The sequence below is a fragment of the Pimephales promelas genome, chromosome 13 (genome assembly GCF_988280905.1).
Source record: "Pimephales promelas chromosome 13, fPimPro1.hap1.1, whole genome shotgun sequence".
In the NCBI taxonomy this organism is placed as follows: domain Eukaryota; kingdom Metazoa; phylum Chordata; class Actinopteri; order Cypriniformes; family Leuciscidae; genus Pimephales; species Pimephales promelas.
In genome coordinates this window covers 21,166,729-21,179,942 of record NC_142781.1, presented here as the reverse complement: position 1 = coordinate 21,179,942, position 13,214 = coordinate 21,166,729, and the positions used below count along the sequence as shown (strand labels likewise).

At 39.0% G+C, this 13,214-nt stretch overlaps 1 protein-coding gene across 3 annotated transcripts in view; it reads right to left on the bottom strand.

The window, feature by feature from the left end:
• The window catches only part of syne1a (spectrin repeat containing, nuclear envelope 1a), a 113,739-nt gene that overhangs the window by 19,711 nt on the left and 80,814 nt on the right, over window positions 1-13,214 (bottom strand). For all 3 annotated transcript variants that reach the window (XM_089118620.1, XM_089118618.1, XM_089118619.1), the window contains 30 exons: window positions 12,859-13,032; window positions 11,114-11,305; window positions 10,276-10,407; window positions 10,013-10,113; window positions 9,080-9,236; window positions 8,635-8,754; window positions 8,365-8,523; window positions 8,050-8,265; window positions 7,848-7,949; window positions 7,629-7,748; window positions 7,314-7,514; window positions 6,744-6,917; window positions 6,524-6,655; window positions 5,559-5,755; window positions 5,302-5,434; window positions 5,029-5,211; window positions 4,769-4,918; window positions 4,460-4,636; window positions 4,093-4,248; window positions 3,784-3,939; window positions 3,287-3,457; window positions 3,064-3,197; window positions 2,787-2,970; window positions 2,432-2,614; window positions 1,808-1,954; window positions 1,570-1,724; window positions 1,317-1,464; window positions 816-910; window positions 496-730; window positions 214-408 (listed from right to left, as the gene is read on the bottom strand). In XM_089118620.1, the coding sequence (XP_088974746.1) occupies window positions 214-408; window positions 496-730; window positions 816-910; window positions 1,317-1,464; window positions 1,570-1,724; window positions 1,808-1,954; window positions 2,432-2,614; window positions 2,787-2,970; window positions 3,064-3,197; window positions 3,287-3,457; window positions 3,784-3,939; window positions 4,093-4,248; window positions 4,460-4,636; window positions 4,769-4,918; window positions 5,029-5,211; window positions 5,302-5,434; window positions 5,559-5,755; window positions 6,524-6,655; window positions 6,744-6,917; window positions 7,314-7,514; window positions 7,629-7,748; window positions 7,848-7,949; window positions 8,050-8,265; window positions 8,365-8,523; window positions 8,635-8,754; window positions 9,080-9,236; window positions 10,013-10,113; window positions 10,276-10,407; window positions 11,114-11,305; window positions 12,859-13,032 (4,779 nt within the window). The remainder of the gene's footprint in view (window positions 1-213; window positions 409-495; window positions 731-815; window positions 911-1,316; window positions 1,465-1,569; window positions 1,725-1,807; window positions 1,955-2,431; window positions 2,615-2,786; window positions 2,971-3,063; window positions 3,198-3,286; window positions 3,458-3,783; window positions 3,940-4,092; window positions 4,249-4,459; window positions 4,637-4,768; window positions 4,919-5,028; window positions 5,212-5,301; window positions 5,435-5,558; window positions 5,756-6,523; window positions 6,656-6,743; window positions 6,918-7,313; window positions 7,515-7,628; window positions 7,749-7,847; window positions 7,950-8,049; window positions 8,266-8,364; window positions 8,524-8,634; window positions 8,755-9,079; window positions 9,237-10,012; window positions 10,114-10,275; window positions 10,408-11,113; window positions 11,306-12,858; window positions 13,033-13,214) is intronic.

The window sequence follows — 13,214 nt, the reverse complement described above, 5'->3', positions numbered from 1 at the left end:
CGCTAATCATACGTGTGCTAATATCAATCAACTCATAGTAAAACACATCCAGCAAGCTGTCTATAGAAATGCAAATAACCAAACACTCTACTCAACTTATCCAATTTTATACTTTTTCAATTATATAAATAACTAAATCAAGCAAATAAGCAACAAGTCAGCGCAAGTCAATGCACCTAAATATGTTATAATTAACATTTACTCTTAACTCACCCTTAACAAAGAAAGCAGTTCTTTCTTCCTTTCATCGAGGCGGATGTTAATGGTCCTCCAGTGCTCCTCCACTTCAGTGAGCTCAGTGTGAAGCGAGGCCTCTGCTTTGGCATCAGCCCACAGGAGAAGTTGCTTTCCAGCCTCCACCGTGAGGTTGTAGCTGCCCTGTTGCCTCTGGAGCACACGCTCCTTCAGCTAGAGGGAGAAAAGTGAACATCCGTATTGCTTAAGGCTATTTGCAGATGGGTATTATTTTTTACACACCTAAGGCTCTATCTTTACCTGTATATGGTCTAATATTCCACGGATCTGCTGTAGTGCTACTGTTGCTCCTTGTTGTTGGTCTTCTGGTTCCAGTGACACCTCTTGCAACCAGTGGCGCAGTTTCTCTATCAGATCCGTGTACCGCTGCCACTGCCGAACCAAACTGTCAATAATACCCCGTCTTTGCTGGGCCCGCCTCACTACGCCTTGCCACTGGTTACTAAGCAGTGCCAGTTTCAAGCCAAAGTCATCCCTTTTGTGTAAGCCAAAATGAAAAGACTGTCACTTCAAGTATTTTTGAATGAAAGAACAAGAATAAACAAATAAACTAACATTACCTGTCCTCCACTTGTCCCTGATTCAGTAGCTGATGTCCATCATTGATGATAGAGTATAGAATTTGTTGTCGACTAAACATGTCTACTTGGAATAGCTACCCACACACACACACACAAACAAAAGAAAAGAAAAAAGTTGAGTAGAGCAGTTCTATGATGTACAGTAGATCATTAAACTATGACTCAATACATTTTATTTTAAATTCAAACATCTTGCTAATATCGCCATTGTATAATGTGAGTATTGAAATGAAAAACTGAATTTTGTCATCAATATATTGGAGACAACATTTGACCTAATAAGAAAACTATTTCTGGAATTTCTAACACTAAATCAGCATATTAGAATTATTTCTGGAGGATCAAAATGGTATTTTTAATGATTATTTGATCAAATAAATGCAGTCTTGGTGAGCATACTAGACTTCTTTAAAAATGAAATCAGTAACACTACAATAAGGTCTCATTTATTAACATGAATTAATACTTGTCTATCAGTACCTCATGCTCTCTCTGCTGTTCTAGCAAGCTCTGATAGTTCCCAGAGATCTCAGCGGCTAACTTCTCCTCTGTTTGGGTCAGGAAGTTCATCCAAGCATCACACTTCTCCAAGAAGGTCTGTCTTTGGAGTACCAGGGCTTGAAGGTTACTGCTCGAACAAATACACAGAGGTACATGCAACTAAATATTACACATGTTTATGGAAAACACCAAAATTGAACATCTACTGTAGATCAAGAGTAACCACACATACCTGAATCTCTCTATTATGCGAGCAGAGTCAGATGACCAACTCCTGTTTAAGTTCTGTAAACGCTTGATTTCATTATCGTTGAGGGGAAGCTGATAACCCAACTCATTCAGACGTTCCAGATCAGGAGAAAGACTACTCAGCTTTAACATTTGGGTCTATAGACACATAGGTATGAGAATGTTCAGATGTTTTTATACAACCTAATAATTTTACAGGAAAAATGGTCAACAATTTTTACCTTAAGTTTTTCCATGTGTTCCAGCACAGATGACATATCTGGAGGTACAATTGAGTCTGGTTCCTTCAGAACCTTCTCAGCTTCTTCTGACAATTGACTCAGAGAATGCAATTCCTTACTAAACCTCTCATAGTTCCTCACACCCACCTTGAGGAAAGGAAAAAGAAAAAAATCATTTATATTTGACAGGCTTTGCAGTCTGGCATTTGTGAAAGTTAGAAAATGCAGAGTGTCAAAACTATGAAAGTGAGTGTGAAAATTATTTTATTAAATATACACTACCATTCAAAGGTTTGGAAACCTTATTCTGAAAGAAATTAATACTTTTATTTAGCAATAAACTTTTATTTAGCTTTTATTAATATTAAATTGATCAAAAGTGACAGTAAGGACTTATAATGTAAAAGCAAATAATTGCTTTTAAACTTTCAATTCATAGTTTGAACTGTACTTTTTAATAAAACAAATGAGCATAAGAAACCAAAACATCAAATAAACTTACTGGCCCCAAGCTTTTAAACAGTAGTGCATATTTTATTTAAATTAAATGTGTGAAAATTGTATAAATGTTCTGTTTAAAGTTTAATGTCTATGTGCACAAGGTCAAATCTGAATCATTCGAACCTCTAGCAGAGACTGCTGTCTTTGGAGGGCACGTCCAACTGTTGCCAATCGCTGAGTGAGTGCCAGGTGGTCTGTATGGAAGGCTGTCATGGCAGAGGGGTCCACTTGTTGTCTCAGCTGCTCTGAAAACTCATCCAGCTGCTGCAGGACAGACTCTACGGATCCCTCAGCCGCCATGAGGCCCTAAAAAAAACGCCAGTTTTACAAAGAGGAACACTGTGGCAATTGCTACAAAGATTTTACAGTGGCACACAGTTGTCAGAATTACCAACTGATTACATACTTTTGTGTCACTGACATAAACACAAATATTCAAGAGGCTTGCAAACCTACCAAGCATTTATAAAATCCTCACCGTTACTTCCTGTTCTGTGATGTCTCTGTGGGTGGCGCTCTTGAGTAGATGCTCCACCTGTTCCTCTAGTTTCTGAATGTCGGTGCTGCTCTGAGCATGAATTGCATTGTAATGCTGCCACAGCTGCAGCAGGCTCTTACTCTTCCTCAGCTGATCTGAGATCTGCTCCAGCAGCGTGTTCCACCTGACAGCAGATCAGCAGAAGATCAATGATTTCGGATCACTTTGTACTGATCAGTGTCATCAGTATCAGATACTAAAGGCATTCGAAACTCACCTGAGATTTACATCACCCAGTGCTGTGTTGAGTGAATCACTAACAGAGGCATGACAATCTCTCAGCAGCTGTTGCGTTATGGAGCCCAGTTTCTGTAAACTGCTCTCCTGTTTCTCCAACTCATCTTGTAAACTCTGAGACACACAAATACCCATGGTGATTTTAGGTTCTTGCTCCAAGTAATGCTAATGACACCTCATTCATGTTTTGCACAGTTTTGTACCTCAAGATTCTCTACTTGAACCTGCACAGCTTCTGGGGAGCCAGTGAGAAGGCGCAGACGAGAGATGGTGTAACGTCCCTCCATCAGGTAGCCTTGAATCTCTTCATATGCTTGTTTATATAGACTCCATTGATCCAGCACTGACCGGAGACTGACCGTCTGCTGCCCGACCTGCAATTACACAAAAATCCCACTTAAGACTGGCTGAATATTTTGGTGAAAACCTGATTATGAAAACTGAGTGATTGTACATATAGTGTCCATTACTATGTGAGTGATACAGCTTCAAAAATCACATGCCAAATATGTAGTTATGAATCAATTCAGTGAAATAAATTCAATGTAAACAATGTAAATGGCTTTAGATAAAATCTCATTAGTTAAAATTAGTAAATGCATTAACTAACTTTTGATACACTATTTGATATAAAACATTTGATACAGATTACAAATGCCAAATCTAGATGCTTTACTGAAATGCATTATGTGAAACATACCATGTGATCCAGATTGGCCCAAGACTGGTTTAAGCCTTTTAGGGTGTCCATAATAACAGAGCTGGCTTCGCCTTTCTTATCCTGGATTAGTAAGCATCCTTTCTCTTCAGCCCTCTCCAGATCCTTCTCTTTCTCCTTTACCATCACTTCCATTTCCTAGCATACATAGACACAGACAGTCAGATCGATCTTTCAAAACAACAGAGCACCTGGATTATTTTGGTATTATTAATGCAATCTTTACCCATGAATCCATATAGAGTTTACTGTGTATTATGTAGAGCCTAACAGCTAGGGTGCAGTATCTACCTGACAATCTTTAAGTGCATTCTGGGCTGAGGAAACATCCTCAATCCTGTGCTTCTTTTTGAGTTTCTCTTCCTGTACACTGATCCAGGTCTTCAAGGTCTGAACCACATTCTCAAACTCTAACCAGCTTTTAAGCAGACCCTCTAAAACCTGAATCTGTAAAACACAGAAGGCACCATTTTGGTATATGATAAAAAAATTTAAAAGGTAAATGACATACAATTATGGTCCAAAAGTCACAGTCCACATCTAAAAACACTTGTTTTGGGCATTTTTTTTGTTTTTCTAGTACAAAATATATCATCATAACAATTTGAGTGATGCACGTTACAGCAAAAATGTAAAATTTTCTAAATGTATGTGTAACCTTCTCTGTAACGAGTCCCTGCAGTATCTGCCAGCGGCGGTTCATGGCCCCAAGACGCTCAGCAAAGTCAGTTTTGTCACTGCGTTTCCCCTCCACGTCTTGATTGCTGATTTGCAGAACTGACTGGTTCACAAAGTCCACAGTCAGCTGCTTGCAGGACAGGTCAATCTGAAAACCCTGTTGAGAGGGGTCAATAAAGACAAAGAGAAATTTGGTTTCTTTCATGGAGTACAAAATGACTAATTCCATGTTTTATTATTTCGAAGAAAAGAAAAACAGTTCTTGCTGCCTTTTCTAATTTTTTCTTACCTTATATTTCTGAAGGAACATTTGCACAACCTCAGATCCCACTGCCCCCATGATCTTCTGCTGGTCCTCTTGGATGATATTCTCCATGAGGGATATCCAGCTCATTAGCTCTGTTATTGCATGACGGGATGGCAACTTCTCCATCTGCAGCTGTTTGTCACATGGATGCAACTTTTAGCATAGCCACGTGAGCCTGTTCATTATCTGCACACCCTTCTTTAACTGAAATGGGCCAGTGCAACCACCCCCAGTTATCATACCTGGTGGAGTTTCTCCTGGACCACAGGGATTCGGGTGAGAAGATCGGCCCATTGCGTGTCTACCTGGGCCAAGTTTGCCCTGAGTGCCGCTGTGTCCACTTTCTTAAACCGGAGTAGCTGATTTCCCTGGCTCTGAACTGATGTGCGCAAAGACGACTTGGCGTCCACTTCTTTGGAGAATTCCTGCAGATATAAAGATGATATAGAGTGTGTCTGTGAAAGTCAAGTGAGACCTAAACCTATTTTATTAGGATATTTAATGGCCGTTCTCACCAGGAAGGCATGAAGATGGTCTCTGACGGTCTCTAGCTCTTGAGGTACTGTAACAGACTGAGTGCTCCAAAACTCCAGGCGGTCTAGTGCCGAGCTCAGCCATTGGCTAAGCTCAGCTGACTGGCTTTGATACCTACAATGAGATATGAAGACACCATGCAACGTCAATTAACTGAATAAACATTTAGGTCAGATTCAATAAAGATTCTACAGTTGTCGAAGAGAATCACAAAGAGAAAGTGATCAGATGTTCTGACCTGATCCAGTGTTTGAGGGTGGAGTCCAAGCGGTGGAGCTCTTTATTGATTTTGGTGGTGGTGCTGAGCCAGTGCTCCCCCAGCTGATTGAGCTGAGTTTCCAGCTCTGAGCAGGACACATGTAAAGGCAGCCTCTTCTCATCCTCCAACAACTTATACAACTGCGGCTGCCACTCAGACATACCGGCCTTCAGACGCTATAGAGAGTGGGATGGTCAACACACCCTTCCTTTTAGTTTTAGATTTACCCTTCCTTGTTTTTGAATCTTCTAACATTCTAATGTACCCTTCCACAATAGAGATCTTTTTTATTTTTTATTAAAACAATTATCAAAGGTAACAGTACAGATTACTATTTCAAATAAATTATGTTTCTTTAAACTTTCCATGTATTAAAAAAAATATTTGAAAAATATCACAGTCTCCACAAAAATATTAAGCAGCACAACTGTTTTCAACATTGATAAAAATGAGAAATGTTTCTTGAGCAGCAAATCAGCATATTAAAATGTTTTCTGAAGGATCGTGTGACAATTGAAGTAATGGCTCCTTAAAATTAAGCTAATTAAGGAATAAATACCATTTTTAAATATATTCAAATAAAAAAACAATTATTATAATATACATAAATTTTAATCATATTTCACAATATTACTGTTTTACTGTCATTTTTAATCACATTTAAAAATCTTACTGACCACAATCTATACTCTGTAATAATACATGAAGGTGTAAAGTATAATTTGACTTTATTAAATTCAAATTCACATCATGTTTTTTAGATTCAATTTAGATTCAATTTAAATTACTGAATTTATTAATTCAAAAGGCTTTCTCAATTTGATTTCTAATACTTCACAAATGCGATACTACAACGTAATGTCTGTAATGTAAAATAACAGTTGGTATTGTATTGATTTTATGGCTTAACCATGTCTGATTCAGTGATCTACGCATGTGTGTACCTGGTATAGAGCAATTCTATCCCTCAGTCTCTCCTCGGTCTCCTCCACCAGGCCTACACTGGGAATGTTGCTTTCCACTGCCTCCAGCTGCCTGTACACGGCCTGATAATCACCCACCAACCTGCTCCACCACTGATAACACAAAGCACAAGACAGTTATCAACTCCATATGCACTTATAATCTGCATCTATCTTATATAGAAACACAAATCCACACAACCTCCAGGATGCCCTCCAGCTCCACTCCTCGTTTGTGAGCCTGTTTAAGTACAGCCTGGGCCTGAGCCACAGTTTCCTCTAGGCTTTGGACCTCCCGCTGCACCACCAACCCACTGACCTGCCTGAAGAAGGCCTGTGTCAGGACAACATGTGTCTCTAGCCCCTGAAAAAACTCCTGCATGAACAAAAGACAGACAGAAAATGTGAGTACATGCTCTCCAAAAGGGGACCAAACATCACTATATAATAAATTATTTTAGAAAGGAGTTGGCATTGACATTCACATTCTTGAGAGAATTTGATTGCATGAGACGAGAGTCGTCGAAATTTTTGGTTGGTTTTCCTGGATAAGAATGACTCCAAAATGTATACGTGTGAACTATTGTTTGGGGTTTGTACATTTTTTTAAAAGTTTTTGAACAAATGTGTCTACGTCTATATTTATTTAATCAATAATACAGTAAAAACAGTAAAAGTGTGAGATATTATTATAATTTAAAATAATATACTGGTAATAATAATAATAATAATAATAATAAAACCAATTAATCACAAAACACGGCTGTTGTACCTTGTGTTTGTCTAGGAGAATCTGAACCTCAATCACTGATCCCACTTTCATTTTCTGGTCAGCAGCCATTTTGTCCTGGGCGGTGTCTACCAGATCTACCAGGTCTTGCAGAGCTCTCTCATACTGAGCCTTTAGTACCAAACTCTGGTTCAGCCCACTCCGTTTGGATCCCACCATCTCCACCAGAACTTCATAAGCATCCTGCACCGCAGAACACAATGTCAAGTGGAAAGTAAAACGGATATCATGAAATCAGCAACTGTAATTGCTGTTTCTAAAGCAAACAGCAGGAGAAATAAATAGAGAGATGTGTACCTGTAGTTTCAGCAGCTCTTGAGTGCAAAGCTGGCTGGGCTGAAGTGTCTCTCCTCTACTTCTCATCTCAGAGACTTTCTGCTCAAATTCCCTCAGACTGTCCTCAGCTTCTGCTAGAATCTGTTAACATTCAAATTTTCATTGATCTTACTCATAATCGATCAACAAAGTATTGCTTGGGGACATGCAAACATTTCTGCCATTTTGAATGTGTCTGACCTCCATTTGTTTAGAAGCAGGCCGATCCATAGCTGCATTCATTTTCTGCAAAAGATGGTACTTTGAGTCACCGAGTGCAGTAAGCAACAGTCTCAACTCAGTCTGTGAAATAGACAAAGAGGAAAATGTATTTGTGAGAGAAAAAGCAAGCAAGAAAAAACAATATATTGATTAAAAATAACCAGATTCAAGCGACATATACCTGAAAAACAGTGAGTTCCTGCAGCTTGTCTTTCATGCCGTCACATCGCTGCTCCAGCACTGTGTCCAGCAGCTTTAGTCTCCCCTCCAAACTGTCTAACACTCCCTCAACTAAAACACTTTCTCCACCTTCATCCCATAGCCGCTCCGTCCCTCCGAGCACATCCCGACATTTACAAACCTCCTCGCTGACATTCTTTACCTCCTTACCCAAACCCTGAAGAGACAAGAGCAGAAAAGATATAGTGCCAAAAAGTTTTAGTGTTTCTTATAACAAAAATACTTTATGACTCTCATGAAAATGACTATGTCTGACCTCTAGGTGGCCCAGGTGAGTCTCTGAGTCATCAGATAATAATATTGGGCCAGATACAAGCTCATTCTCAGCATTGTCCAGCCAGGAGGAAGCTGAGGAAACTGCCTCATAGAGAGCCCTTTCCAGAGCACATGCGCGTTTAGTGTCAGCGCCCCCTGTCTGTAGGGAGGACATAAAGGAACAAATAGTTGAAAATAAACCTTTGCTAGATGCAGTAATACAAAATCCTGGTGCAGTTTACCATCATGTTAAAATGTTCAGTGGCAGTACCTGAGGCAAATCCTCCAGGTCTTGGCTGAAACCTTCAAACAGACTTCTGGGGGACAGGATATCCTGATTCACTTGCTCCCCTCTGAAGAGTCCACAGGGACTGGACACTGGCTGGTATAGCTAAGAGAGAAAATGGTCCTTATTTAATTAAAGCACAGAGGTAGCTTTTATGTTTTCCTCTTTTAGGATTTTTTTTGTAGGCAAGAACTTCTGGTTCCATCGTCCTGAAGTCAATATTTTGGGTTTTTGTTTAAATGCCTGAAAGGTCAATATACTTTTATACTTTTATTCTATGACATAAAATACATCAGTGATACCCCTCCTGATGTTTTTAAAGCTTTTACTTGTCTTGTAAAAGGCAGTTGCTAATAAGTCACTAAATGGGACTACAAAGGTTGTAAATGAAAAGCAAAGCTAAAGTATAGTGTTGAAGTTGATTATGTACCGTGTGACAGTGTGCCTGCTCCATTGTGTTTGATGACAGCTGTAGTTTGTTGTTAAGGTCTTTGCTTAGGTTCTCCCATTTGAATCTCATTTGATCCTTTGTGCTCATGCTCTCAGGCCACTGACCATCAACCCCTTCAGAAAGTTCTGCAGGAGAACTACAAACAGTGAAGAAAGAAGCGTGTTATGAGTCTGTGCTACATACACTTGTCTTTCATATATGTTTGCAATATAGCTGTCAATTAATTAAAATTAAAACTTATTAAAAGAAACTGCTTACATGATATGACAATTAGTAATCAAATCACAATTAATCAACTCTATATCATAAATGTTTGCTAAGAATAGTTACCATATGAATACTGATCCATGATTAATTGCTTCAATTAAAAGAGACAAATCTTTTCTTGTGTATAGTGATCTACATCCAAGTGTAACAGATTATAGAAAACTCAAACGTGGAAGGAGATGAACACAAGCTTGCACAGGTGGGGTTTAAAGCCTACAGCTCAACTAAAAAGCAGTAGTTAGGTACCAGAATGGCTGGTATATGAATAATGTGCTGCACTGATTGTAGAACGTTCAATGATAAAAGGGGGGTTTGTGTGAAGGGGATTTCTTTTTTGGTTGGTTGGTTGGTCATATCAGCGGTATATCGTCTACATGGGCGAAGACCGGTTTGGGTGTGTACAGTGATCATTTACAATTAAAAGGGTTGTAACTTTAACTCAAATACATTTTAGCAAGTCATAGTCAAGTCAAGTTGTTTTCACTGGAAGTTAAGAGTTTAATTAAACAAAGGTCAATTTTATCACACCAATTTTATCACACCAAATTTGTGTTAAACTGGCAGGCCTGGTTTTTAGAAGAGCAGTTATAGTGTGCTAAAGAAAGATCTGAACATGTAGATAATGGACGAGTGAACAGGACTGACCTGTCTCCATTAGGTGTTGTTCTCTGTGAGAGAATCTCCTCCCCTCTAGATGCTACAGACTGCAGTAACTTCTTCTGTTCGCCAAGCTGCTCCTCTAATTCCTGCATTATATATAAGAGCTGATGTCAAAAATCTAAATCCATTCCCGCCCATTCAAATGCAACTAGAATGTTCTAAAGACCATGTAAATATCAGCATATGATTTGCTAGTTAAGTTTACTGATATCATGTTATTGCTCAACATTCGTTGTTTGTTTGTCTACCCTCTGTCTTTGCACTGTGTCTTGATGCTGCTGGTTGCGTGTGGATCGCGCCTGAATGAGCCAGTCCATCATATTGGGGCTCTGAGACAGAGACGAGTCTGATTCAGTGTCGTCCTGCTCCTGAAGTGACCCCTTAAATAAAGACATACAAGTCAGTTAGAGATGCTAATGTATGGCAAAGTGGCTGGCAAGGAAATTTGTCGTTTTTATAAGTATTGACATTTATACAATTTATAAATTATAAAAGCTTTGATTAGATTATTTTCTGCACAAAAATATTATATCAGATACAAATTATTTTATAAAACGTGTCCAAACAATTAACCTAGATTCATTGACACAATTTATTGGAAACGCATACATACAAACACGCACACTAAAAGGTAAATTAAAACATCTTTTCAGTAAGGTTAAAGGTCAGTCATGACTGTCAATAGGTGATTGATTGTCAATAGCTAAGCCAAATCAGCTTTGCAACAGGCTTTTACATATCACCAACAAGTCTCATTTACAAGAGCTGGGTGAAAATTCCAGACCTCCCCCCCAATTTGTTAAAGGTCTTTGTCTCAAATGGATGTTTCTGGAGAGCAGTGGAACATCTTTCACAACAATGAACAGCGCTTGGCATTCTTCTGTACCGCTGTTCACAATGCATCCATTGAGGCGAGGATGTGTTTTTATGTGTGGGCAAAAGTACTGACTGACGCCAGTGACCTGTTCTAAGTATTCAGACGGTTGGCATTTTCTTTAATTCTTCGCACTTACAGATTTACTTCTGTTCTTGGGCAGCTCTTCTGTCACTGAATATTACTTTGAGAAATTGTAGCATATCCCTCACCTGGATGTGGGTCTGTTTGTCTTGGAGGATGCGCTGTAGCTCCAGCAGGCTGGATTTGAGGCAGTATAGTTTGAGGGAGAGCTGCTCAGCGTCACCCCGTGTACCGGCCTTCCCTTCCATCAGTAAACTCTCACTGTGCACTGACAGCTCAGACAGACACAGCACCTTCTGCTCGATCTCCAGTAACATGTTCTAGATCAGGAACAAAAGATTCGGTTAGAGAACCGGTAAGATAATGATGATGATATTTTTGGATTGGTTGTGCTATTAACATTAAGGCAAACACCTTCAATTAAATGTAATTAAACATTAATCACATTAAATTTGGTAAAATATCTTTTTAGTTTGTTGTTTGATTCAGAACCACATGTTTTAAGACAAGTTCAATTTTAGGTCCTACCATTGTAAATTCAAGTAACAAAACTTTCAAGAGTTGACCATAAAGATATGTGTCAGATATGGGTCAAACACTTTGCATGCAAAAAACACAACAGAAGGTGTGTAAAAAAATACGTAAACAGGAGACGTGTAAGCAGTGACTGATAATCTTCTTAAGCTGCTTAACCGAGTCTTCCGACATCTATATCTCTACCATACTACATGCACACTACTCCACAGAAATGAGTGTACTGCTAACAATTGAAACAATAAAATACATTTTTACAAATCTACATTTTGAATAGATAGGGATGGGCCTGCAGGGTAGCTGGAACTGAATGCTGGTCAATAGTGGAGACAGTCTGTGGCATTCACTAGTGAGAAATGAGCAAACATTCACTGCAGTAAGCTAAAGGTCAGGGCCAGCCTGACTTATCACAAAGAGTCTGACGTTCAGGTTAAAGGTTAACTTGATCTCTACAGCCCTCTAATTACAACACAAAAGACGTGTGTGTGTATGTGTGTCTCCTTGAAGAAATGCAGACATGCACTGTGGGATGTCCAAAGACTGCAGGGAAGAAGAAGCCCCTAATCCTAATGACCAACAGAATGGGACAAAACCGACACAGCTAAGCAGATTTACTGCTGCCCACTCTAGTGATTCCAGAGATGATTAGCCACCGGAATTGGATAAATTGGTCATTTACATGCTAGAGAAAATCTATAATGAATTTTACACAACTCAAATTTTGCCATAACTCAGTTCTGGCTTTTCTAAAAATCCAGTGTTCTGAAACTATGAAATTGGTTATCTGAAATGAAACCCAAGAATGAAGCCTCATTGTTTGCACTGAAAATACACTATAGGACAGATTAAACAAATAATCAGTCTCTTTATAATTATTTGTATATTGATATAAATACATAGATTGACAATTATCCCCATGAACTTTAATGGTCCAGAGGCAGAACTTTTGCCAAGTGTGTCAGAGGTTATAATTCCTTCTAGTTGTATAGTTTATTTTCCTCATCAAAACCGATTGTTTATTAGTGGTTGTATCTCAAGCAGGGACACATTTTTTGTACATTATGTTTTGTGACGGATTGAAGCGCATGTCCGTGTGAAGCCTATGTGCGTCACAACACAACAATATACAATATATTGTTGTTTCTTTGCAGTCCACATGACTTTTCTGTAACATGAACAAAAAAGTGTCCAAAGAACAATAATTTTTCAGTTTAATCATTTAATTTCAATTAAGTTTCCCATTAAAATATCTATATCATGATGCATACCGTTATCAACCAAAATTTAGGAATACTGTGGCATGTTTTTTTTTTTCTATTTTCCACCCCTGGTCTCTCACCTGGCAGTCGATCAGCTGTTCCTCCATGTCCATGTCCTGTGGTTGTGGCTGAAGAGTGGAGGTCAGTGTGGCACGTGTGCTGAGCAGCCAGTTGTCAAGCTCCTCTGCTTCACTATGGTAACGCTGTAGCGCTTGTTCCTGCCTCTGTTCTTCTAACTGCTCATTCAATCGCTCCTGCGGGTCAGAAAATGCACAGCATTGAATAAGCTAAAAGCAAGGGTATGTAATAAATTGTTTCTTGTTGGTTCTTCTCAAGCCAAATTAGTCAGTGTAAAGTGGGAGAAGCTTTCTAATCATATTTTCTAAAGCAGACAAAACTCTATTGCCATTGCTCAAAAACAAGTGTGAAAAGTGTC